The sequence below is a fragment of the Gadus morhua genome, chromosome 5 (assembly GCF_902167405.1).
Source record: "Gadus morhua chromosome 5, gadMor3.0, whole genome shotgun sequence".
NCBI lineage: Eukaryota > Metazoa > Chordata > Actinopteri > Gadiformes > Gadidae > Gadus > Gadus morhua.
The window spans coordinates 13,011,335-13,034,991 of NC_044052.1; the positions used below are offsets into that span (position 1 = coordinate 13,011,335).

At 47.9% G+C, this 23,657-nt stretch overlaps 1 protein-coding gene across 1 annotated transcript; it reads right to left on the reverse strand.

The window, feature by feature from the left end:
- Window positions 1–951: 951 nt before the first annotated feature.
- rpap1 (RNA polymerase II associated protein 1) lies at window positions 952–23,507 on the reverse strand. The gene is made up of 27 exons (XM_030356645.1): window positions 23,446–23,507; window positions 22,913–23,101; window positions 22,596–22,744; window positions 22,083–22,175; window positions 21,472–21,634; window positions 20,879–21,061; window positions 19,701–19,922; window positions 18,647–18,762; window positions 18,423–18,521; window positions 17,331–17,432; window positions 16,626–16,793; window positions 15,871–16,059; window positions 15,279–15,413; window positions 14,622–14,792; window positions 13,398–13,555; window positions 12,170–12,340; window positions 10,703–10,910; window positions 9,991–10,100; window positions 9,582–9,777; window positions 8,989–9,135; window positions 8,209–8,351; window positions 4,797–5,208; window positions 4,346–4,464; window positions 3,619–3,850; window positions 2,045–2,221; window positions 1,625–1,681; window positions 952–1,289 (listed from the first exon to the last, which is right to left on the reverse strand). The coding sequence occupies exons 2-27, from the start codon at window positions 23,097–23,099 to the stop codon at window positions 1,140–1,142; spliced, it is 4,257 nt and encodes a 1,418-aa protein (XP_030212505.1). The 5' UTR covers window positions 23,100–23,101; window positions 23,446–23,507; the 3' UTR covers window positions 952–1,139.
- Between the last annotated feature and the right edge of the window lie 150 nt (window positions 23,508–23,657).

The window sequence follows — 23,657 nt, forward strand, 5'->3', positions numbered from 1 at the left end:
AGGGCGAGTGGTATTGATTGTTACAACGCCGGGGAACAATGCCCGCTGATTATCTGGGAACTCTGTATTTTAGTGGCCGTGGAGCCAGGCTTAATACCCTGACAGCGATGGGGTAATTTGTGACCATTGCAGCTCATAATAAACCACATGAAACACGTCTCGGCGCCTGTATACTGTCTATTTCTCCATCTTACCGCCTGCTTGCCAACTGTTTCCCATGAAACACTGCTTTGCCTTAAAGCCTGCTCACTGTCTGTTTCCCATGAAACACGTCATACCACCTCAATATTTTATTCCCTATAAAACATTTAAAGTGCAAAAGTACAAAACTCTTGTAACGTTTTATAGGAAATCAAATATGGAAAAACATTTAAAGAGCAAATAAGGACCCAAAAATAATGGACCCAAAAATAATCTGGTCCATGTATTTTTTAAAGTGTGTTTATTAAAAATGATATTTACTAGGCTCACATATAAAATGTGTGGCTTTCTTCAAGCCTCTGATGTCAATAGTTAATGTTTAACAAAATAAGAAAAACATTTAAACATAAATGCAGTCATTAACAAACGGAGAACAGCTGTTTTTGGGCCATTTGCACCTGTCAACATTCTGGCCAATTCATGGATTTGTATTATCCAACTCGTCCCTTGACAAAGTATCAAGTGATCACTTTCAACCCAAACTCTCCTTATGCTCTCTCCCCACGGCCTCATGTCAAAGCATGAGGAGAGGAGCATCCCCCTGTAAGACCTGGCAGGCTGTAAATTAAAAAGAGCTGATGGGACAGCTTGGAGCTTAGCGTCACAGTATCCTACCTCGTCTTCCACACGTCCGCTCTAAACTCTCCATCCTCCTCCTGTCATCCCCCCCTCTCACTCCCCTTCCCCCCCCCCCCCCCCCACACACTTCTGTCTCCTCTTCCCCCCCTCTCGCTCTTCTCGTCCCCCTCTCTTTCATCCCCCCCCCCCCCCCTCACCTCCTCGTCCCCCCCTCTCGCTCCTCTCGTCCCCCTCTCCTTCATCCCCCCCCCCCCTCTCTCTCCCCTCCCTCTCTCTCTACTCGTGCCCGCCCTCCCTCTTCCCCTCTGCTCTGGTCCCACCTCTCTGAACGTCTCCTCCTTGCGGTCTCTCTCCCCCGGTCAGTGTGTCCCTCCATGGCTGCTGTCCGGCGTGCCCAGGGCCCTCTCCAGCCGCTGGGCCCGATCAGGAGGCAGCTGCTGGTACGTGTGGAAGCCCAGCGCAGAGTCCTGCTGGGGCCCGCGGAACAGCAGCAGGTGGTCCTTCAGCACCTAGACGCCCCCCCCAAAGACCAGATACAGCGTCACACGCATGGGGAGGAGAGGAGGAGGAGGAGGAGAGGAGCCTCGTGAGGAAGGAGAGGAGGAGGAGCCCTTAAGGGAGTTGTCAGCGAGTGGTGTTACTAAAGGCCTTAATGAGGTTTATTTTAGACCAGACCAGATCTTTCTCTTCGTCCCCCCCATAGAGTTTGAAGTGATTTATGTTGGTGGTCTGGAGGCAGAAGGTAGAGATGGGAGGAACTAGGGGCCGAGGGGACTTGGAGGTTTGGAGACAGACGGAAGGTATTGTGGGAGGGCTCGTTGTGAGGAGGGGGCAGTGGCCGTACCTGGTCGGTCAGGTGGTAGACCTTCCTCAGCATGCTGCGTTGGGCTGCTTCCACCGCCTGAGGACAGAGGAATCAGAAACACTTAGAGAATAAGTAGCAGCATAAATCACAATAATAAAATAAAATAAGTTACAATAAGAGTAACAAAAGTGGTAATAAGTAATAGTAAGTAATGAGGTGTAGTAAAGTGTAAAGTGTAAGTGTAAAATCACACAATCACACACAATACACAACCACACAGAGACACACACACACACACTACACAACCACACACAATGCACAACACTTCCCGAGAGAATCATCACAGAACACAACATACTAAAAGAACAACGCAAACCACTGATAAAACTCTTCATCTCAGCGTTACTCAGTCATGACAATAAGACCCTTAACCCTAACCCTCTGGGCTACAGGGCTCACCTGCTGGGCGGGGCCCTCGGAGAAGAGGAAGGCGTTGAGGTGAGCGAGGGCCACGGTGTACAGCAGGGGGCAGCGGGCCTGCAGCAGGCCCCCCGTCACCAGGGAGCGGAAGTAGAGCTGCAGCAGGGGGAGGGAGGCCTCGGGCGGGGAGGTGTAGCGCTCCAGGGGCAGGCTCAGCTGGGGAGGGACCAGAGGGAGACCAGAACACGCTCGTCACAGCTCTCAGCTGGGGAGGGACCCGAATACGCTCGTCACAATGCGGCCTCCAGTCGCCATTGGTGATGTGGTCAGTTGAGCTGGCGCTCTCACAGTTTATAACCCCTCACATCATCCATCGCTGTCACCTCACACCCTCCATCCCCCGTCACCTATTATCACCTATCATCTATCCCCCCTTTACCCATCATCTATCTTCCTTTACCCGTCATCATCTATCCCCCTTTACCCGTCATCATCTATCCCCCTTTACCCATCATCATCTATCCCCCTTTACCCATCATCTATCTTCCTTTACCCGTCATCATCTATCCCCCTTTACCCGTCATCATCTATCCCCCTTTACCCATCATCTATCTTCCTTTACCCGTCATCATCTATCCCCCTTTACCCGTCATCATCTATCCCCCTTTACCCATCATCATCTATCCCCCTTTACCCATCATCTATCCCCCTTTACCCATCATCATCTATCCCCCTATACCCGTCATCATCTATCCCCTTATACCCGTCATCATCCATCCCCCTTTACCCATCATCATCTATCCCCCTATACCCATCATCATCTATCCCCCTTTACCCATCATCATCTATCCCCCTATACCCATCATCATCTATCCCCCTATACTCATCATCTATCCCCCTATACCCATCATCATCTATCCCCCTATACCCATCATCATCTATCCCCTTTACCCATCTACATCTATCCCCATATACCCATCATCATCTATCCCCCTTTACCCATCATCATCTATCCCCCTATGGCCTATACCCATCATCATCTATCCCCCTATACCCATCATCTATCCCCTTTACCCATCATCATCTATCCCCCTATACCCATCATCATCTATCCCCTTTACCCATCATCTATCCCCTTTACCCATCATCTATCTCCCTTTACCCATCATCTATCCCCCTATACCCGTCATCATCTATCCCCCTATACCCATCATCATCTATCCTCCTTTACCCATCATCATCTATCCCCTTTACCCATCATCATCTATCCCCCTTTACCCATCGTCATCTATCCCCTTTACCCATCATCATCTATCCCCCTTTACCCATCATCATCTATCCCCTATACCCATCATCTATCCTCCTTTACCCATCATCATCTATCCCCTATACCCATCATCATCTATCCCCTATACCCATCATCATCTATCCCCTATACCCATCATCATCTATCCCCCTATACCCATCATCATCTATCCCCTATACCCATCATCATCTATCCCCCTATACCTATCATCATGCATCCCCCATGACATTATCCCCCCGTCACCTCACCCCATTCCCCCCGGCAGTCACACACCATCGCCTCCCCTCCCCCCCCCCCCGTCCCTTACCTGCTCCAGCGTGACGCCCAGGGAGCGCAGCGCCCCCACGTGCTCCCCGAACACGGCCAGCTTCATGGCCGCGCTGTAGCGCCGCTGCAGGGGCAGCAGCAGCCAGCAGCCGAACAGGGGGTCCCCGAACGACACCGCCTCGTACTGCACCAGCAGCGCCGAGAACAGGTCCTGGAAGGAGGCCAGGCCCGGCGGCGCCACGTCCAGGTCCAGGGAGTCCAGGCGGTCCGGCCTGGGGGGGGGGGGGGGCTGCAGGTTAGACTAGAGGTGGGACAGAGTATTGTTACAGCGATAAATCGTCGCCCTTCTTCATGCTACACGAGAATCAATACACTGTAGCCAGATATCAATATAATTATAATTATTCTTTTTTTAATTTATAAAAAAAGAAATGTATGCTTTATTCATAAAGAGTTAGACAGGAAATATCGCCCCAAATGTCGATATTTTAATGAATAAAATAGGCGCTCTAAACTGATTTCCCTGCTTCTCGAGGTGGTGCTCAACACACGAAAGAGGGATACTTGGCTAAAAATATATTGATTAACACAGAATCGCAATATTATCAGCATCATGGACCATGTTTCGGACATCACATCGTATCATGAGGTACCCTGTGACTCCCACCCCTAGTTTAGAGCGTTTGAATGTTCAGTTCTGAGCTCCGGACGGAGCGACCGGACATTAACCCCGTTGAAGCCGTCCCCCTCAGGGCGGAGGTTCTGACCTGGTGAGCAGCCGGAGCAGGGCCCAGAGCAGCCGCTGGACGGGCCTCTCCAGGAACAGGTCGCTGGCGCTCAGGAACACGCAGGACAGGCGCGCCAGCTTGGCCACGGGGGTGACCGCCTGGGAACCAAAAAACAAACAATCATTTAATTCCAAAGAGAACAGCGTGGGTTATTTTGGTAACAGAAAATAAGTCTTTTTAGCAAAAACAGAAGGCTAAACAATTTTCGAGTGCGAAGCCAAATCTGAATGCCATGCAAAGCCAGAGCAGATCTCAGATCTCTGCAGATGCACTCCGCTACAAAATCACCCCAAAAACGATCAAATGTTTAAAATGCTGCAATTTTTTGGGTCATATCGCAACACGAACCTCAAAAAAGACAAAAACATTGTAATACGATTTTTTTCAGAGTATAAGGGCGTGATGAGTCCCCCCCGGGGGGGCTGCCTACCTTCAGCGCCCCCTCCCTCCACACCTCCAGCAGCAGCAGCCACTGGAGGCAGTGGGTGACGGCCTGCAGGGCGCCGCGGGGCAGCTCCTCCACCTGCAGCTCGCCCCCGCCCGTCCGCTCGTACAGGGTGACCAGCGGCAGGTAGGGCCAGTCGGCGGGCAGCGCCGGCCCCGGCCCCAGCTCCGGGAGCAGCCGGGAGCGGACCCAGGGGGTGCGGCCCAGGTAGGCGTCCTTGGAGCCCAGGACGGAGGGCTCCAGGTGGGCCAGGTGGCCCAGGTAGCAGCCCCGGAGGGACGGCAGCTGGACGCAGGCCTCGCGGAGGAGAGGCCCCACCGCCTGCAGGTGGGGGGCCCCCGCGTGCAGCTTCAGCTCCGCCAGCTCCAGGGCCTCCGGTCCCCCGCTGTGGCTCTCCCTGGGGGGGGGGGGGGGGGGGGGGGCAGAGACGTCAGGGCTATCCACGGGGTGCTCTCGCTCACCGCTTGTAATGTGAAGTGCAGAGTAAATGAAGGGGAATGCGTGACGAGCGGCCCACTGCAGCCCCCATGCAGGGTGTCTGATGCAGCTAATCAAAGAGAGCTCGGACTTTCATACATTATTCATTAGGTCCTAGCTTTATGTTCAGCCGCACATGCTCAGAAGAACAGGGGATCTGTTGGAAAATGTGCAAAAATCCAATCACACTGTGAAGAATTGTAGGACAATTTTAAAAGCACTTGATTACCGGTTTCACCAAGTCATCTTGTTGATAATTAAGCCTGTTTGCCGTTCACTAAGCCCACTTGTTGTTCACTAAGCCCATTTGTTGTTCACTTAGCCCCCTTGTTGTTCACTAAGCCCACTTGTTGTTCACTACCTCTGAAGCCATGTGAAGAAATTACAACCTGATTTCAAAGGCTTTGCTCATTTCCTGAAACCTGTTTTCAATTGCTAAACACAACAAGACCCAGACAGGCGATGAACACGGCTCACGCAAAACAACCAGCCTCACTCAGATGAACACGGCTCACGCAGAACAACTGGCCTCACTCAGATGAACACGGCTCACGCAGAACAACCGGCCTCACTCAGATGAACACGGCTCACTCAAAAGAAAACGGTTCACTCAAAAGAACGTGGCTCACTCAAAAGAACATGAGCCGGGGTGATTCAGATGACCGCGGTTCCCTCAGAAGAACACGGCTCACGCAGAAGAACAAGGTTCACCTAGAAGAACACGGATGCCCTGCAAGAACATGGTTCACTCAGAAGAACACGGCTCACGTAGATGAACCGGGCTTGATTAGATGAACACGGCTCACTCAGAAGAACACAGGCTCACTCAGATGAACACGGTTCACTCAGAAGAACACCGTTCACTCAAAAGAACATGGCTCACCTAGATGAACAGGGCTCGCTCAGATGAACACAGGCTCACACAGTAAAACACGGCTCACTCAGATAAACAGAGGCCCACAGAGCACTCTGCCCTGTAAACACACACACACACACACACACACACACACACACACAGACTCACTCAGTTACGCCCCAAAAAAAACAACACCGACGTAGTTACAGTTTCCCAGGGCGACCACTCTCCTGGCTCCCTAGTGGAGGCGTCATGGTCGTGAACTCATAATAAAGAACATGGATTCCCCTGGCAAGGATGTTAATCCAATCCATAATAAAAAAATAAAAAAATAATTTTTTTATTGCCCTGCAGGTTGCACAATATCCCTCTTAATTGGACTCCCAACAGATACACGCAATTACCGCAGCAATAACGAAGCACGAAGACAGTGACGCTGCGAGGCCCCATTAAAAACTTTAGGAATAGCTTTGATCACCTGTGTGGACCGACATCATGAATGAACACGCGGTGAAGGACTACGTGGATGTTGTCACCGTCATCGTCCCCGCGCAGGGGACCGAACCACCTACCAAGTGGGCCCTTGCTTTCCCCCCGCTTTGCTGTCTAATCACTTCCAAATGGGAGAAATGCTCGCCAAAAATGTCCAATTAGTCAGCGGAATTCACTAATGTTCTCACAGTTGCTTCCCTTTCATCAAGGATTGGCAATTTTCAGCAAAAGGTAATGAAGCATATTGGAAACCCAGCCTTTATTACAGGAAACGACAACCATTTTCTTCCTACAGTGTGCTTTCTTTGGTCCTGATTGCTTTTCTCATCATTTCTCGACAGCAGCAGGCGTGACGCCCATCACGAAGAACACTGGAAGAGGACCTCCCCAGCGACATCTCCAGCCCTGGGACGTACCATTCCCACAGCTGACCATCGCTGTGCAGGTCCACTCCCCACACACCATCAAAGAGACACCACAACGGGGCTCCACCTCCACAGGAGTCAGAGCCTTCACCTCTCTGACCAGCTAGAAGAGCCACACCACGGTGGAACTCCACCTCAACAGGAATCAACGAGCCTCCCCCTCTCTGACCAGCTGACCTCCTGCTTAAGGTCAGCAGGAGGTGAGGAGGTCGGCTAATCATCTTGGGGGACGGTCTTCTAGTTGATAGATTATGTTTTGATTTCAGGATGGATTTGAATCGTCATTAAAATACGATACAAAAGAATGTCACTATGCTACCTTTTAAATGTTGCTGCCTTCCATCACATTGTTCTGTGGTTGTATCTGATGATATTATTGCATCCCTCCCCACAGACCACAGAGAACGATCAATCGACTCCACTAAACACTCTGTTTTCCCTGACCAGTCCAATCTGACATTGTGAGAACGTTAGAGTGCGGTCCAGATGTTTTTTTTACGCAGAACCGTCTGGGAATACGCCCTTGAATAACAATAGTCTTGATAGGGGCATGCACTTAAAACACCTGGACGGTGATTGGACGAACCGTCGGCCCATCACAGTCTATGGCGTATCTCGTAGGACACGTGGTTCCTCGGGGGACGCTGATTGGTCTGAACCATCTGCGGTTCAGCGTTAAGCTGCCTCTGAGGGGAGGAAGATCTACTGGCCAAGCTTTTGATTTAACAATGGACTCAAGACTCTCCAGAGTTCACCTAGAGTCCTAGACTTTACACTCCCCCCTTACCCCCCACCCCTCTTACCCACTTATGTCGTACATCCTGGCACTTAACAATAGTACTTGGCACCATGCAGCATCTTATCCTAGCTATCTTTGTTGCATACAGGGAATGGGTTAACCTATTGTTAGTGCTTGGCACTTCTTTCTAGGAACATCCTTTCTGTACCGACAGCATTATATTGTTGTTTCTCTTTTTTATGACAAATGTACTAATTTTAAATCGCTTTGGGTAAAAGCGTCTGCTAAATGCCCTAAATGAAATGTAACATAAATGTAAACCAGACCCTGCATGCGTTTCATCTGCCGGTCCGGCCTCTGTTGGTGAGAGGTGATTATTGTGGAGCAGGGGTTGGGGAGTCGACTCACGGGAGGAAATCCTTGCTGAAGACGACGGAGCACAGCAGGTCGTGAGCCAGGTGCTCACTGCCCGGCAGCAGCCAGGGGAGCAGCGCCATCGCCACCTGGTGGTACAGAGAGGCATGCCGCGCCACGGCCGGATCCTTAGGAGCCTGGAGAGAGAGGGAGAGAGACAGAGAGACCGAGAGGGTGACAAAGGCAAAGACAAAGCGGGAGATGGAGTAAGAGGGAGAGACAGAGACAGAGAGAGAGAGAGAGAGAGAGAGAGAGAGAGAGAGAGAGAGAGAGAGAGAGAGAGAGAGAGAGAGAGAGAGAGAATTACACAATAGAAAGCAAGAGACAATGAATCGATCCAGATATTGTAAACCGGCCTAAGTTTTCAATAACATAAGTGAAGAAAACAGTCTGATTATTTACATTTTCTAAATCTAGTCATGGGATTATCTCACAGGACCAGAACCAAACCCCTAGTGGTGGAGTTTCTGTCGAGGAATTATGATGAGGTCAGAAGAAGGGAATATGATCTCGATTATGAGGTTTATTCACTCGGAGAGAGAAGTACATTCACCACTAGTAGAAGTAGTCGCAGCAGTAGTATTTGTATTGATAGTAGTAGTAGTTGTAGTAATAGTAGTAGTATGGTAGTAGTAGTAGTAGTATAGTAATAGTAAAGTAGTAGTAGTAATATAGTAATAGAAGTGATAATAAGAGTATAGCAGTAGTAGTAGTTATAATAATAGTATAGTAGTAGTAGTAGTAGTATGGTGACGTAGTGTGGGTGGTGCTCACCACTCGGTGGGCCAGCCGGACCAGCAGGTAGAGCAGGTGGTGTTCGTGACGTAGGACCCAGGCGCTGGCGTTTGACAGATTGGGCGTGGCCCGACAGCAGCTACCAAGGTAGCCAATCACAGGCTCCGATACGAGGAGACCGCTGAACTGATAGGGTGAGAGGGATGACAACACAAGGTGAGGAACTAGGAACCACTTTGAGCAGTTCTTGTCATCATCACATGGTAGCGTTGTTAGGGCATTGTTTACAGTGTGGTCGTCCTGGCACTTAATGTATGCACTTATTCTGAGTTTGTACATCCTGCCAATTAAAATAGTACTTAGCATGTGTAGCGTCTTATCCTCGCTATCTTTTTTGTACACGGGAATGGGTTAACTTAGCAATTGTTAGTGTTTGGCATTTCATCCCTACGGCAACATTACAGTGTGATGGAGGCTAGGTCTTGGTACCATCGTTTACAGTGTGATGGAGGTTAGGTCTTGGCACCATCGTTTACAGTGTCATGAAGGTTAGGTCTTGGTACCATCGTTTACAGTGTCATGAAGGTTAGGTCTTGGTACCATTGTTAATTGTGTGATGAGGGTGTTGGTACCTTGCTGCTGAGGCCTTTATGGATGCCGGTGATGGAGTCCAGAAGGACGCAAAGCGCTGTTAGAAGAGGGAAGGGAGACGAGGGAACAGCCAATCCCGGGCCGTCCTTCCATCCCGCGCTGGCCAATCCAGGCAGACTAGGAACGGCCTCCGGACCGGGACCATGACCCTGGAGGTCACAAACGGCGGAGCATGACCTGGGGAAGGGCAGAAGGGAGCTAGAGTCATGTAGCAGCGGCCTCACTGGGCAGTGAGGGGGGAGGCTGCTCCTCAGACTGCATTAATTAAGGATGCCAGAGGTGTCTGGCTGGGAACTGAATGAGCTAGCCTGTACACTGGGCTGCTGCTGGCCGGCCAACAAACATAACAACCACTGCAAGATGTGTCAAGAATGTGCAAATGAGACTGACTGGAGATTTGTAACGACGTGTTGAACGGCACTGTGCGACATCAGTGGCTGCAGCACCTCTGATGTGAGCCGTTCCAGCTCTTGGAGTGTGTCCACTGGCTTAAAACAGTTCTGGGGGGGGAGAGAGAGAGAAAAAGAAAGAAAGAGAGAAAGAGGGAGGACAGGATGTGATGCAGGACTAATCATATGCCACCAAGGTGTTGCGTCACTTGATCATGTCTTCATGAACACCATGAAGGAGTGTTTTGGAATGTGACTTTATCATCTCCCTGTTTACGTGTGCATAGCCAAGACGATTCATAGTGAACATTGTGAAGACGCTAAGTTCAGTTATAGTTGCTTGTATGTTTAATTTTTTTTGCGATTGCTAACAAGCTGGTGGTGGACGTCATTCCCTGCTATCTTCGTACGGCAACGAGAACACGCAAGCCGGCTAGCATCGGACATCCAAGGCTAAGCTAGGCAAAAATAGTGTGTTTATTAATTTTCTTTCGTATTCAAACCAAGTATTATAAAAAGGAAACACTCAGTTTCGCATTTTTGGCTTTAGCAGAAGTGTTAGGCAGTAGTTTTATACTTCTGTGGAGTTCTTAGTAGTCGGAGGCAAGACCTTATATGGGCAGACAAATAACTTTGGACTGGAAAGGTCTTAGGGAGGCGGGGCTAAAGCTCCACTATGATGATGGACCAGCATAAGGCCGGAGAGAGGGTACCTGCTTGGGGAGCTGGTGGTAGTGCGCCCCCAGGCAGTGCAGGTACCCAGGGATGAGAGCCAGGCTGCTCTCCCTCCTCCCCGCCGGCCCGTCCAGGCCTGCCACCAGCCCCTTCAGCTGCCCCACCAGGGGGGCCTGCAGCCCGCCCACGTGGCCCCAGGACACCGGGGGGGGAGGGGGGGGCGCGGGGTCCTCGGGGCCCGGGCTCCTGGAGGGAGGAAGAGTCACACGTGTTTAATGATGGAACTATCATTTAGATTACAGTGTATACTTCTCAAATGAACAGGAGAAATGTATATTTGTTGACATATGTCTCTCGGTTAGTGTTCATTTAAATGCTTTTGCTGCTGCTGAGGTGGGAATAATAAATAAAACGTTGCAGTCAAATGTTTGCCTGATGAAGGGCTATCCCTGAGTGATAGATCTATGATTGCAAGTTAAACGGGCTGCTTGTTTGTCGGCAACATTCAATGTCCTCTTCCCTCTCCTACGCTGCGGCCTCATGAAACAGATGTGCAAAGTGTTCTGTTCTGAATAATATATAAAGTATCAAACTGCATCCCTGGGCCTACAGCTGTCCCCAGCCCTAGTGAGACATGTTGGAGATGCTTGAACTACATTCACACACTTTAATATACTGAAGTACTGGCACTGGGCCACTCTATAATTGATACTGTTTGTTCTGTCTGTTCCGTTTGTCCTTACTTTTGCATCTCTTTTTGTTTTCCTGTGCACTACTTTTTGTTTTTATTGTATTGCATTATATCCTGTGTCTTCCACTGCTGTTGTGCTCTAACAAGATAACGTCCCCTCCAGGGAATTAATAAAGTTTTATGCATCTATCTATATATCAGTATCTATCTATCTATATCGGTATCCATCTATCTATATCTGTATCCATCTATCTATGTATCAGTATCTATATCAGTATCTATCTATCTATATTCATATCTATATCAGTATCTATCTATCTAAATCAGTATCTATATCAGTACCTATATCTGTATCGATCTATCTATATCCTTACCTATATCTGTTTCTATATCAGTATCTATCTATCTATATCAGTATCTATATCTGTATCTAACTATATCTGTTTCTATATCAGTATCTATCTATCTTTATCAGTATCTATATCTGTATCTAACTATATCTGTTTCTATATCAGTATATATCTATCTATATATCAGTATCTATATCAGTATCTATATCAGTATCTATCTATCTTCTATCTATCTATCTATCTATCTATCTATCTATCTATCTATCTATCTATCTATCTATCTATCTATCTATCTATATCCTTATCTATATCAGTATCTATCCATCTATATCAGTATCTATCCATCTGTTCCCCTCACTCTGAGCCCCTGAGGATCAGGTAGGGAGGAGGCCTCCTGCTACAGCCTTACAACACAAACACCAACCCCTCCCCTCCGCTCCGCCGCGTCCCCCCGGCCCGCTGACCTGAGCATGGCGGCGTGCAGCTCCTGGTGGCACCCTGCGCTGTGGGTGACCTGGGTGAGCAGGGCGAGCAGGGCCTGCACCCTCTGCCGCTGGGGGGCCAGCAGGGGCCCCGAGGAGTCCAGGTCCCGGGTCACAGCCTGCAGCGCCCGCAGCAGGACCGAGTACAGCTCTCTGGGGACGGAGCAGCGCGTCAGGGGGGCGGTGGAGGAGCGAGGGTCACACTGAGGAAGACTTTCACAGATCTGACGTTGTTTTAAAACGTGATGGAAAGGGTGTTGAAGATGTTAGCTGATACTGGAACTTGTAATGGTTTTGAAACGTCTCTCCCTCCGGAATACTCTGAGAGATATAACCTGATATAGGCCACAATAGATCACCTAATGCGTAGCTTTAGGGCTGTTGGAAGTAATCAAGTCGAGTTGAGGATGTTGAGGCAAAGAACCACAACCCCGAAGAAACGCAGAACCAGAGCAACCCAAGGAGCACGTGAACCTCAGAGACTTCTGAATCATCCTTTATCGTCATGAGGCGGAGATATTAATCAACCCAGTGTTATTGTCTGAACTAATTAGGATGAGAAGACTAGCATCAGACGAAACAAGGGCATAGCAAAAACGAGTACACATGTTCTCGTTGGGACTTAGGCGTGCATTGATTCATTTTTTGGGGTATTTACGTCACCCATGTTACTGATGAATTTCGGCCACTTTTCCTAACAGCACATAGTCTGATAATTTATCAGATCATTAATTAGGTCTCTCCAGGATGAGGGTTTCCTGTCTATCCCTGGACGGGACGTTAGGGTTAATCAGAGGGGGTGACGCCATGGACATGCAACCAAATGTAGCGCAGCATCAAAGGAAAACTACAGACTTCTCTGGGGTTGAAAATAGTTGGAAACAATTGGGATAATGTGAGAACACAACTGAACAAAGAATAGATCAAGTGTGAGATTTGAAAGATCTGTGAGTAAGGTACACTATACTTTCTGTATACTTGCACTATACTGACATTTATTCTTCAATAAAATGACCTTAAGTTGGACTGTTTAGAGTGGTATTTTTCATTCATAAGAACATCCGATATTTAGCAATATTATAGAAAATGTCCCACAATTATTATTCCATATCGTGCCCTAAAGTTCGCATGAACTTAGGGGCCCAACTCTTTACATTATTCAACAAAAAATAACAATTTATTTTGTATTTTCCCATGTTGTGATATTTACATGTAGGTGTCGCAGGCCTGCCCGTAGCTGGCTGCCACGGCCCAGAGCCTGAAGGCCTCAGCGGAGACCCGCAGCGCCTGGCCACTCTCCAGCAGCAGCTCCCCGGGCTCGGGGCTCAGCAGGCGGGAGAGACGCTCCCTCACGCCCAGAGAGCTCAGCTGGGGGTGAGGGGCAGAAACACAACAGAGTGAGAAGGCATTTTGCCACGCCGGTACGGTTGCGGCTTGGCGGAGGTTACAATTTCACTGTTTTGCCTGTGTCAAACCAAGTGGATACATTCCCCCCCGAGTCAAGGAACCGGCTTTCTTAGTTCATTGGAGTAGGTAGGTCTACGCACGTAGAGAAGACCTTTGTTAGAATATTTTGCATTATATGCATGCAAAGGGGCGTTTTTTATTTTTTATTATTCAAGCCACTCGCATGCAAGAATGAGGAGACTACATCTGAGGGTAGGCTACAAACACGGTTAACTACTTACGAAGGGCAAAAACGCCAACATATTCTATATTTGGCTGACCATTAATTTTTTATCCAGCTGAAAGCCTCTTAAGGAAAGTTCCTCTTCTACTTTCTCGTAGATCGCACCGTCTTTCACCGTCTTTGTTAAATCCACCACCTTCGGTCTTATGGTGGTCAGAAACTCGCAGAACATTTTACGTCATCAACACCTCTACCCAAGTCCTCAAGTTACCTCGGTCTAAACGCGCGGAACATTCCGGGGTAAAGGCAGGTATAAGATCGTCATATCTGGTAGCGTAGAAACAAAGAGAGAAGCTCACGGGCGCCGAGAGAGGCAAGTGTGTGTGCGCGTGTGTGTGTGGAGGACCTAACAGAGAGACGATGAGTGTCCCTCAGGCTGTCACCATTCACAGTCCCTCAGCCAGGTGCAATCTACCGCCCCTTTTTAACCCTTTCTAATCATAGCCCTGGATGGCCTTTAATATGCAAAAAATCAGACACAAATACGATGTAAAAAAACGTTGTAAAATAACATAAACAATATTATTGTAAACACCAGCCTTTCCAGCCATAAACAGTTCAAACATAACCCTACATAATAATTGTCAAATATCACTCCATCAAGATTGACTCCATGATTCCCTAGAGTCAACCACAGTGGAAGGTATAAAAGCATTAGATAGCATCACATGACTAGTGTCCACCAAATATACAAAAAACTAAATATGAGCGCAGGGAAATACTTTTTTTAACAGCGTTACTTACCAGCCGGGCGCAGGCGTGCCTCCCCGAGGTAGCCAATACCCTGAGGAGCTTCAGGGCCCCAGCCAATGGGAGGCCGTACACAGACGGGGGCGGGTGCAGAGACGGAGCGCTCCAGGAAGTAGGCAGGAACTCGGACATCACCACATCCATGAGACGAGGGCAGTCCAGCACCTGAAGAGACGGACCAAAAGGTGAGAAACAGCGTCTGGAGGAAACCCACACTGTCCACATGCCACCTGGAGTCCCCACCACTACCTGATATCAAAGGAAATGTAATAAATATGTATTAAATGCATCCAATGCAGTTTGCTTTGGATATGGGATAAAAGTGGTAAAGTGATGAATTAATGACACTATTATCCAAAGCAACTGACAATAAATTAATTTGTCAGAAGAAAGAGAACCAACAATATATTGGTGTCGTTTCAGTAAGGATCTTCATAGAAACGAGTGACAAACACTAACAAACACTAGGTTAACCCATTCCCTGCTACAACAAAGACTCTACACAATGACAAGTACTTCTTAAAAAACAAACTACCTTTTCCTCTAAACAAACCCTGGCCTGTGTAAAAGGGGATCCATTGAGGATACGTGGAGGAAGACTGAGAACACAGAGCCTAGAACCTGAAGAACCGCTCTGGGTCGGGGTCACACCTGCGTGGCCGCGTGGGAGGAGTGTCTGCTGATCCGGGTCAGCACCGCCAGGAGGTCCTGGACCACCCGCGGAGAGGGGCGGACCACCTCCAGGATGTAGCGCAGCCGGGACAGCAGCCCCGTCCTCAGCAGGCCCTGAAACCACCGGGACAGAGAGGGCACGGAGAGGAGCGATGAGCTGGTTCACTGAGACAAGCACCGCTCTGCTCTTCATCACCAGGGACACTGAACCCTTCTGCGTGGTGAGGGCTTTACGTTTAGGGCGTTTAGTGGACGCCTTTAACGCAAGCGACTTACAACGGTTCAAACACACGTTCACACAACGACAGCCAGCTCGTCGGGAGCAGTCAGGGTGAGGGGTGTTGCTCAGGGACACCTCGACGCTCAGCTAGGAGGAGCCGGGGATCGAACCAGCAACCTTCCTGTTACAAGCCGAGCCACTCTACCTCCTGAGCTAAACCGAGCTTCATAAACCCACAGCTGTTTAAATCTGTACAAATTGTGCCGCTACATTGTGAGGCTAAAGGAGTTGGAGTGTGATGAACTACCAGCGGGCGCGTGGCTACATGCTCCCGTCCACCTCGCCCGTTACCTTGACGACGTCATGCCGGGCGACATCGTGGTCGTTCCTCCGCTCCTCCTTCTCCTTGGCGCTCAGCCTCATGTTCTCCGGCAGGCCCTGCTCCTCCTCCTCCTCCTCCTCCTGCTCCTCCGTGGAGCAGGGCAGCAGGGGGAAGGAGGCCAGGCCACCCGGCCAGGAGAAGCTGTGGTCCAGGAAGGCCTGGGGGGGGGGGGGGGGGGGGGGGGCATAGGTCAGTCCCATGACAGTCACATGACAGTCACACGGATTACAGCCCACAAGAGATGGCCGATGAATCACTACGTAGCTTGACATGAAGGACGTACTACTAGTATTACCCAAGGCCTCCATGATGAACCCATCGTCATGTAACAGCCCATTAAAGGCTTTAAATGCAAATCCACTTAAGAGCCAGGATACTTACTTACTTTAGAGGCAATCATTTCTTTCTCTCCTTTTTCTTCAAGATTGTTTAGTTGATGATGGATAATTGAGTCTCCACCATAATGTAATGCAATCCGTTATATATATGTCCTGCAATATGTAATAATACTGAACATTTGACCAAATATCCTTAGTAATGAAGTAATTTCACCCATTAAGAGCTTAATAAAAATGTCAGAAGACATGTCCCTTCCTACCCCAGGGGGCAGCAGCTCGCCCTCAGGAGTCATGACGACAGCACATCAACATCACAGTCATGACCTGGATAAAGACGACTGAGAGCCGAGGGGGGAGAAGAAGACGCTACGAAATCTCTGCCGTACCTCGTCCTGGTCTGACACCAGCAGGGCTCTGATCGCGTGCGCCGCCGCCGCCATCACCCCCTCCACGTTGTCGTCCAACGCGAAGCGCAGCAGGAAGAGGAGGCCGGCGTCCAGCAGCGTGGTCATCACGCTCCCGCTCAGCGCCGACGCAAACTGCCCGGCGCGCGCCTGGGCGGAGGACGACACAAGAGGGGGAACGTTTGGACAGACGTGTGGCGGTCGGGGGACACGCTGGTGGCAGACTGCTGGACAGATATTCACTACCACCTAACATTTACATTAAGCTCGTTTAGCAGACGCTTTTGTCCAAAGCGACTTGCAGTAAGTCCATTTGACAGATGAAAGAGAAACCATATATCGTTGTCGGTACAGTAAGGATGTTCATAGAACCAAGTGCAGTCACTTCCAATTGGTTATGTTAACCAATTCCCTGTATAAAACAAAGATAGCTAGGATTAGACGCTACACAATGCTTGGTCCTATTTTTAAGACAACATACAATAAGTGTGCTCATTAAGTGCCTGGACTTAGACTTTAATTTATTGTTGTTAAATTATTTTTCACTCCATAGTACATTTGTCTTGAGTTACAACGTACAATAAGTGTGCACATTAAGTGCCTGGACATACAACATACAATAGGTGTGTAAGAGGGGTGTGGGGGGGTAAGGGGGAGGCTATGCGGAGCCCGGGTGAAGGCCTGAACCTTGGTGAGGATGCTGGCCAGGGTGTTGAGGGACAGACTCCTCTGCTGGATGACCTGGCTCCGGGACAGGAGGAAGAGCTCCTGGAGAGAGTAACCCGCCAGCTGCAGAGAGAGGGAGAGCACATCGCCTCAGTCAGCACAGAGTGTGGGGGGGGGGGGGGGGGCTCTCTAGTCCGGCCGCGGGCCAAGTGAGAACCAAGGGAGGGAGCCTTTTTTTACTAGAGATGTTCCGATACCATTTTGTCCTTCCCGATAACGATTCCAATTCCTGACCTTAGCGATATATACTAGGGCTGGGCGATATGACGATATCATACCGTGGACGATATGAAAGTGTCTACCGGGAGAGATTTGGCCATATCGTTTATACCGAGAGAGAAAAAAAAAAAAAAGAAAAAAATATATATTTTTATATTGCACTGCAATGACTGAAGCAAGGCAGGTGTGAGACTCACCTGTTAACTTGAAAAAAAATCTCATTTGTATTGAAGAAACAGTTCTATTTTTACCACCAGCTATTTGCACAGCACATAACTTTATTTTATAAGTGTATAATTAGTATTTAAAATATTTGTGTGATGCTGTGATTTTTATTTTATATTACACTGCACTGACTGACAGCCAGGCAGGTGTGAAGCACACCTTTAAAAAAAAAAAAAGTTATTTGTATTGAAAAAACTGTTCAATGTTTACAAGATGTTTGCACTATATGACACTGCAGTTAATGACAGATTGTTCGCTACTTACTCCTTTGTAAGCATGGAAATTCAAGTTCAAAATAAAAGAAAAAACTGATCAAATGTGAAGTATGGTTATTTTAAGCCATTTATTATTTTAATTTACTTAAAAAATACCATATTGTGATATATATCCATATCGTGATATAAAATAACTCATATCGTGATATAAGATTTTGTCCATATCGCCCAGCCCTAATATATACCGATACAGCGTCCAGCATCGTAACTGCCCGGATGCTTGGATAATCCTGCCGGTGTCTCCCCATGATCATGCTCCATTAAACAAATACTTTTCTTTGCAGTTATTTGTCATGATAAGCCAGGAAGGGGGCCCCCCCCCACAGACACTAACCTCGGGCTCCTCTCCGTGGTGGTGCAGACCCAGGTGGGTGGGCAGGTCTTCGTGGGGGGAGATCAGGGAGCCGGCGAAGTCAAAGCGAGCCTGCATGGCCTGTCAGAATACAGGAGAGCCAGGTGGGGTTAGAAGATGGAGCATGCATCTCATTAGGTGGTCAGTTACGTAAATATGATCTTAAAACAGTGGGACCGACCACTCTGACCCCCCCCCGGACCCACCTTCTGGGTCCCCTTCCTCCTGGGACCTGGCAGGTCTCTGGTCCACTCCAGCTTGTCCGGCTCCAGCTTGCCCATGTGGACCCACTGCTTCTCGGGCTTCAGCGGGAGATCCTCCTCTGAGGAAGGAGGAAGGGCCTCTGGAGTCAAAATGGATGCTCTCAACATGGCACCCAGAGACACCATAAGAGGGCCCAGGACTCAATGGCCTTCATGGTCATCTAGTAGTTCACATGAAAGAGGGGCTTTCACGCAGGACATGTTTTTCACTTCATGTTCTTATCCTAGCTATCTTTGTTGTATACGGGCAATGGGTTAACCTAGCGTTTCTTAGTGCTTGCCACTTTTTTCTTGAGCATCCTTTCTGTACCGACAGCGATTTACTGTTGTTTTTCTTTCTTCTGACAAATGTACTTATTGTAAGTTGCTATGGATAAAAGCGTCTGCCAAATGTCCTAAATGTAAATGTAAATGAGAAATATATATTGATACAAGCCCTCACCAATCTTCCTCGAGCTACTGTAACTATGAAAAAAACTATTCCACCACGCTAATGTTCGTTTCACAAACCCTAAAAGTTGGATTCACTGCGCTTTTGAGAACAGTTTGTGTAATCCATTAGGGATGTTCTCAATAGGCTGCGTTTTCTTTGCAGGGTTGGCAGTAAACCCATTAGCCAGAGTGGCTACGACTCGCTTTGGATGGCCTCTCCGTTAATCAGACAGAGTGAAATCAATGCTCAGTTACAGGAGCCCCCAACATACAGCCTGCGATTCTGCAGAAGGCCTGATGAGGGGAAGGGAGGAAGCAGCAGGAGGAAAAAAGGAATTAAAAAGAGCTAACCAGAGGAAGAAAGGTGAAGAGTAAGGAGCAGGAGGTGGCTGACTTTCACACCAATTACCAACAACCGCACTAAGCTTTAGAATCCCTGACAATTGGTGGATTCTTTGCAGCTCTGACTGCAACTCAATGAAACGGATTCACTCACATATAAGGGAGAGCCACAGCTCACCGATAACTGACAGACATGGAAGACTCGTTATCGAATGAACCACACCTGTGATGGGAGGCATCGGTGATGGCTCTTCATCTTCCTGATCTAGCTCCTCCTCTTCCTCTCTCTCCATCTCCTCCTCCTGCTGTGATTCTGACGGGGAGGGAACACTTTTCGCTGTGCTGTCCCTAGCGACTCCTCCATGTTGGTGGTCTTCACCGGAGCCTGGGGGAGCGGGGTCCTGGTGGGATCGGCCAGCCTTGATGAAGTCCACCAGCCTGGGGTCTGAGAGGGGGGGGGGTAGTGTTACTGGCAGCCGCTGGAGGGGCTGATGGGGATTGGCTGTGGTCTGGTAGCAGACCCAGAGACACAGAGACACACAGAACGTCTTTCTAGGACCGGGTCTTTGGAAATAATGATGAATGGGATTGACCAGAGGAGTGTCTGGAAATCATGAGCCACATAACATAACGGACTGAATGAATGAATTATTATTTTTCCTGTCTTGACTATTGGACAATTATATATATATATATATATATATATATATATATATATATATTAGAGCTGTCAGTTAAACGCGTTATTAACGGCGTTAACGCAAACCAAATTTAACGGCGTTAAATTTTTTATCGCGCGATTAACGCAATTATTTTATAAAAAAAATAAAAAAATTTTTTTTTTTTTTTTTTTTTCTTTGGCTCAAAACAAAGAAGCAGTAGCCTGACTGCTATGTTCAAATGACATTTGTTCACAGCAGTCGTTTAATTGCACTATAGGCTTTTTTTTTGTATCGTCCTGTTTTGATCAGTGTATATGCCAATGTTGTTATCAATAAAAAATCATTTGCACAAGGCAAGCCGATGCACTTCACCATGTTGATAAGAGAATTAAAATTAGAAGAATTATGGGACAAAAAATCAAGGAATATTTAGCATAGAAAAAGAATTTGCGATTAATCGCGATTAATTAGAGTTAACTATGACATTAATGCGATTAATCACGATTAAATATTTTAATCGCTTGACAGCTCTAATATATATGTATCACTAACACAACACAAACACTTGTAAAACCGAGAAGAACATTTCACAATAAATGATCACAGATTGACCCATACCGTTCTCATTATTATTGAGATAACCAAAGTAACATACAATATGCACAACACCTCTATACAGAATGGTGGAGGGCCCCACCCCCCTAATGCTCCACCAGCAGTGTAGCAGGTCTCCACTCACCCAGCTGGGCCAGCAGCTTCCGCTGCTCCTCCAGTATCTCTCCCCGGGACATGGTCTGCAGCATGGCCTGGTTCTCCTGATGGATCCTCAGGGTCTCCGCCGAGCGGTCTGGACCCCCCAGGCCCTCGCCCGACAGCAGCCTGGGGCCCGAGGGCAGCCTGGGGCCCGAAGCTTCCCTCAGCGCTGGGGGGGGGGGGGGAGAACGAGACATAAAGAGAGCAAGAGAAATAGAGGGGGATAGGAGGGAATAGGTAAAGGAATATACGTGAAAGAGTCTGAAACATAAACATAACCTGTTTGTTTCTCAGCTGATGTAGAGGCTATTTGTTATGGCGAATTACTCCCAACTGAAACATATGGGACTGAACTCCAATGTCTGAGTTAACCTGGAGCATCCATGAGCAAGAGGCCTCCTGCTCACATGATGTCTGAAATTCAGTGCAAGATACTTTGGATGAAAGCTTCTGCTGAATGGTCACATAAAACTGACCACAAAATTGTTTCGATGTCAACTTCGAGACTGCCATTCTACCAGAGGAAACGTTGGAGCGCAGCAGACACACCGGTAGAGGCCAAACATCCAGTGTACGTACGGCCGCGTGCTGCAGGAGAAAGGTGTGTGTCCATGCTGGTCTCCACGGGGGGGCTGGGCCCTCTGGCTGCACGGCCCGATGGACCACTGGCCTCCTTGAGCTTCTCAGCGGCTATCTGACGGGCAAATATACTCCTCCTCCCGCCTGCTGCGGCCGCTGGGACCTGAGCACAGATCCAGTGTTAGAGGCAACAGGCAGCAGTTTAAATATCAATGATTCAGTCCATTAACAATTATTACAATTCCATTAAATGTTATGAATTGATTGGTTGTACATGGCCTAATATTAGCTGCCACCTTTCTCTCATGGCAGAATTGTCTGCTATCCATTTTATCGAACACATTGTTTTTATATTGTTTAGTAACAAACAATATGTCCATTAACACTATTCTTAGCATCCCTGGCAGGTGAGATCCCCATTCTGTGTTCCTTCTCAAGGTGTGAAGACGTAAAGCTCTTTCGAGAATTTAGCTGTAATGTAACGATTAAGATCTATACAATTAAATGTGGGAGACTTCCTGTCCGGGCCTGTTGACTTCCAGTCTGGGCCCGTTTACTTCCTGTCTGGGCCTGTCGGTAACCTGCTGCTTCTACCTGTTAACAGGTCTCACCTTGCTATCTGGTTCTGTGCGGTGAAGGACTCTGGGAAATGCAGTTCCAGAGAATGTTGGCAGAGAGACCAGGCTTGAGCTGGTGTCTCGCTCCTATCAAGAGATATGAAAAAGGATAAAAAAAACACATTGAAACGACTGATCAGGGGGCAGCGTGTGGAACAGGAGGTAGAGAGGGTTGGCTGGTAGCTGGATGGTTGCTAGCTTGATTCCAGGAGCAAGGCACCGCACCCTAACTGCTTCTGATGAGCTGGCTGTCGCCTTGCGTGGCTGACACTGCCGTCTGTGTTTCAAAGCGCTATGGGTGGCCAGCGCTTGTGTTAGAAACGTGCATTCCATTTACCATTTAAAAACAAATAATGATAATAGACAGACCTGATATAGTTGTTTGGGTCCTAAATGACAACACTATTTGTGGCATGATAAGATAGATGAGATAACCAATGAGTTTAATTTGTGAATCTTTTTAACTCTTGCATGCACAACGAGTGAGGCAGTACAGTAAATACTCACAACAATCCTAGAAAGCACAGCGCTGATGTGAGTGTCATGCTTGTCTAGAACCTCCTCCGTATCCTGGTCTTCAAAGCGAACGCGGTTTTCTTTAGAGCAAGACTTTTTTGATGGTGCCGGTGTTAGAGAAGGCATGTCATCAGGGAGATCTTCAGAAAACAAACGCATGCATTCATACCTTAGTTTAATTGTGTTTTTATTGTAAACGTAACCATACTAAAACAAACTAATTCTACACCTATGCACTAACATACTTAAAGTGCGTAATGTCTCTAGATGCACTCATTTCTAGAAGATGCCATTAAGATGTCATTAACCTTCTATGGTGACAATGTCTCTCTGGCATTCTCCTCCTCCTCCTCCTCCTCCTCCATCTCCTCCTCCTCTCCTCTTGTCTGGCCTTCGGATCACTTTAGCCGCAAGAGGAGCACCAGAGACCAGGAACCGCTCCTGCTCTTTGAGGAGGTCTGCCTCAGAGTCGCTGGGTTTTGGACGCTGCAGCATGCCTTTAGTGGATAACATTAAAATATCAATCACATCAATAACCACAAAACTTATTCGGCTATGCTCCACCGTCATGGGAGCAGCGATAGTTCATGAATCAACAAATACATTTGGAAGATAAGAAGTACCATCATAAATCCTATCTAAATCTAATTGTTAAAACGTATAGACAGGTTAACTTGACTTCTATGCACTGTAACGTTTAGCACATTAATCAACGTTACAGCTAGCAAACAGTTAACACTTGTTTACGCTTGAAAAACGACCCTATTTTATGCATTATGAGACATTCACCAAGGTTTATGACATATAAATTGTTTAGAAATGTACAAAAACGGAGGCTGACCTATAGAAATGCTGGTTTTCTTGCTCCGCAATAAGCATACGAGTGCAAGTTTTACACGGAGTGTTTTGCTGTGACACACGAGTCCGCCTTCAAAATAAAAGCTCCACGGGTGCGTGAAATTTTACTTTTCAATATTTGTGCCTGCCTGAGAAATAATCTTAATGTAATTGTACGGTTCTATATTATATTATATGTTGTTGTACATTTTTTTT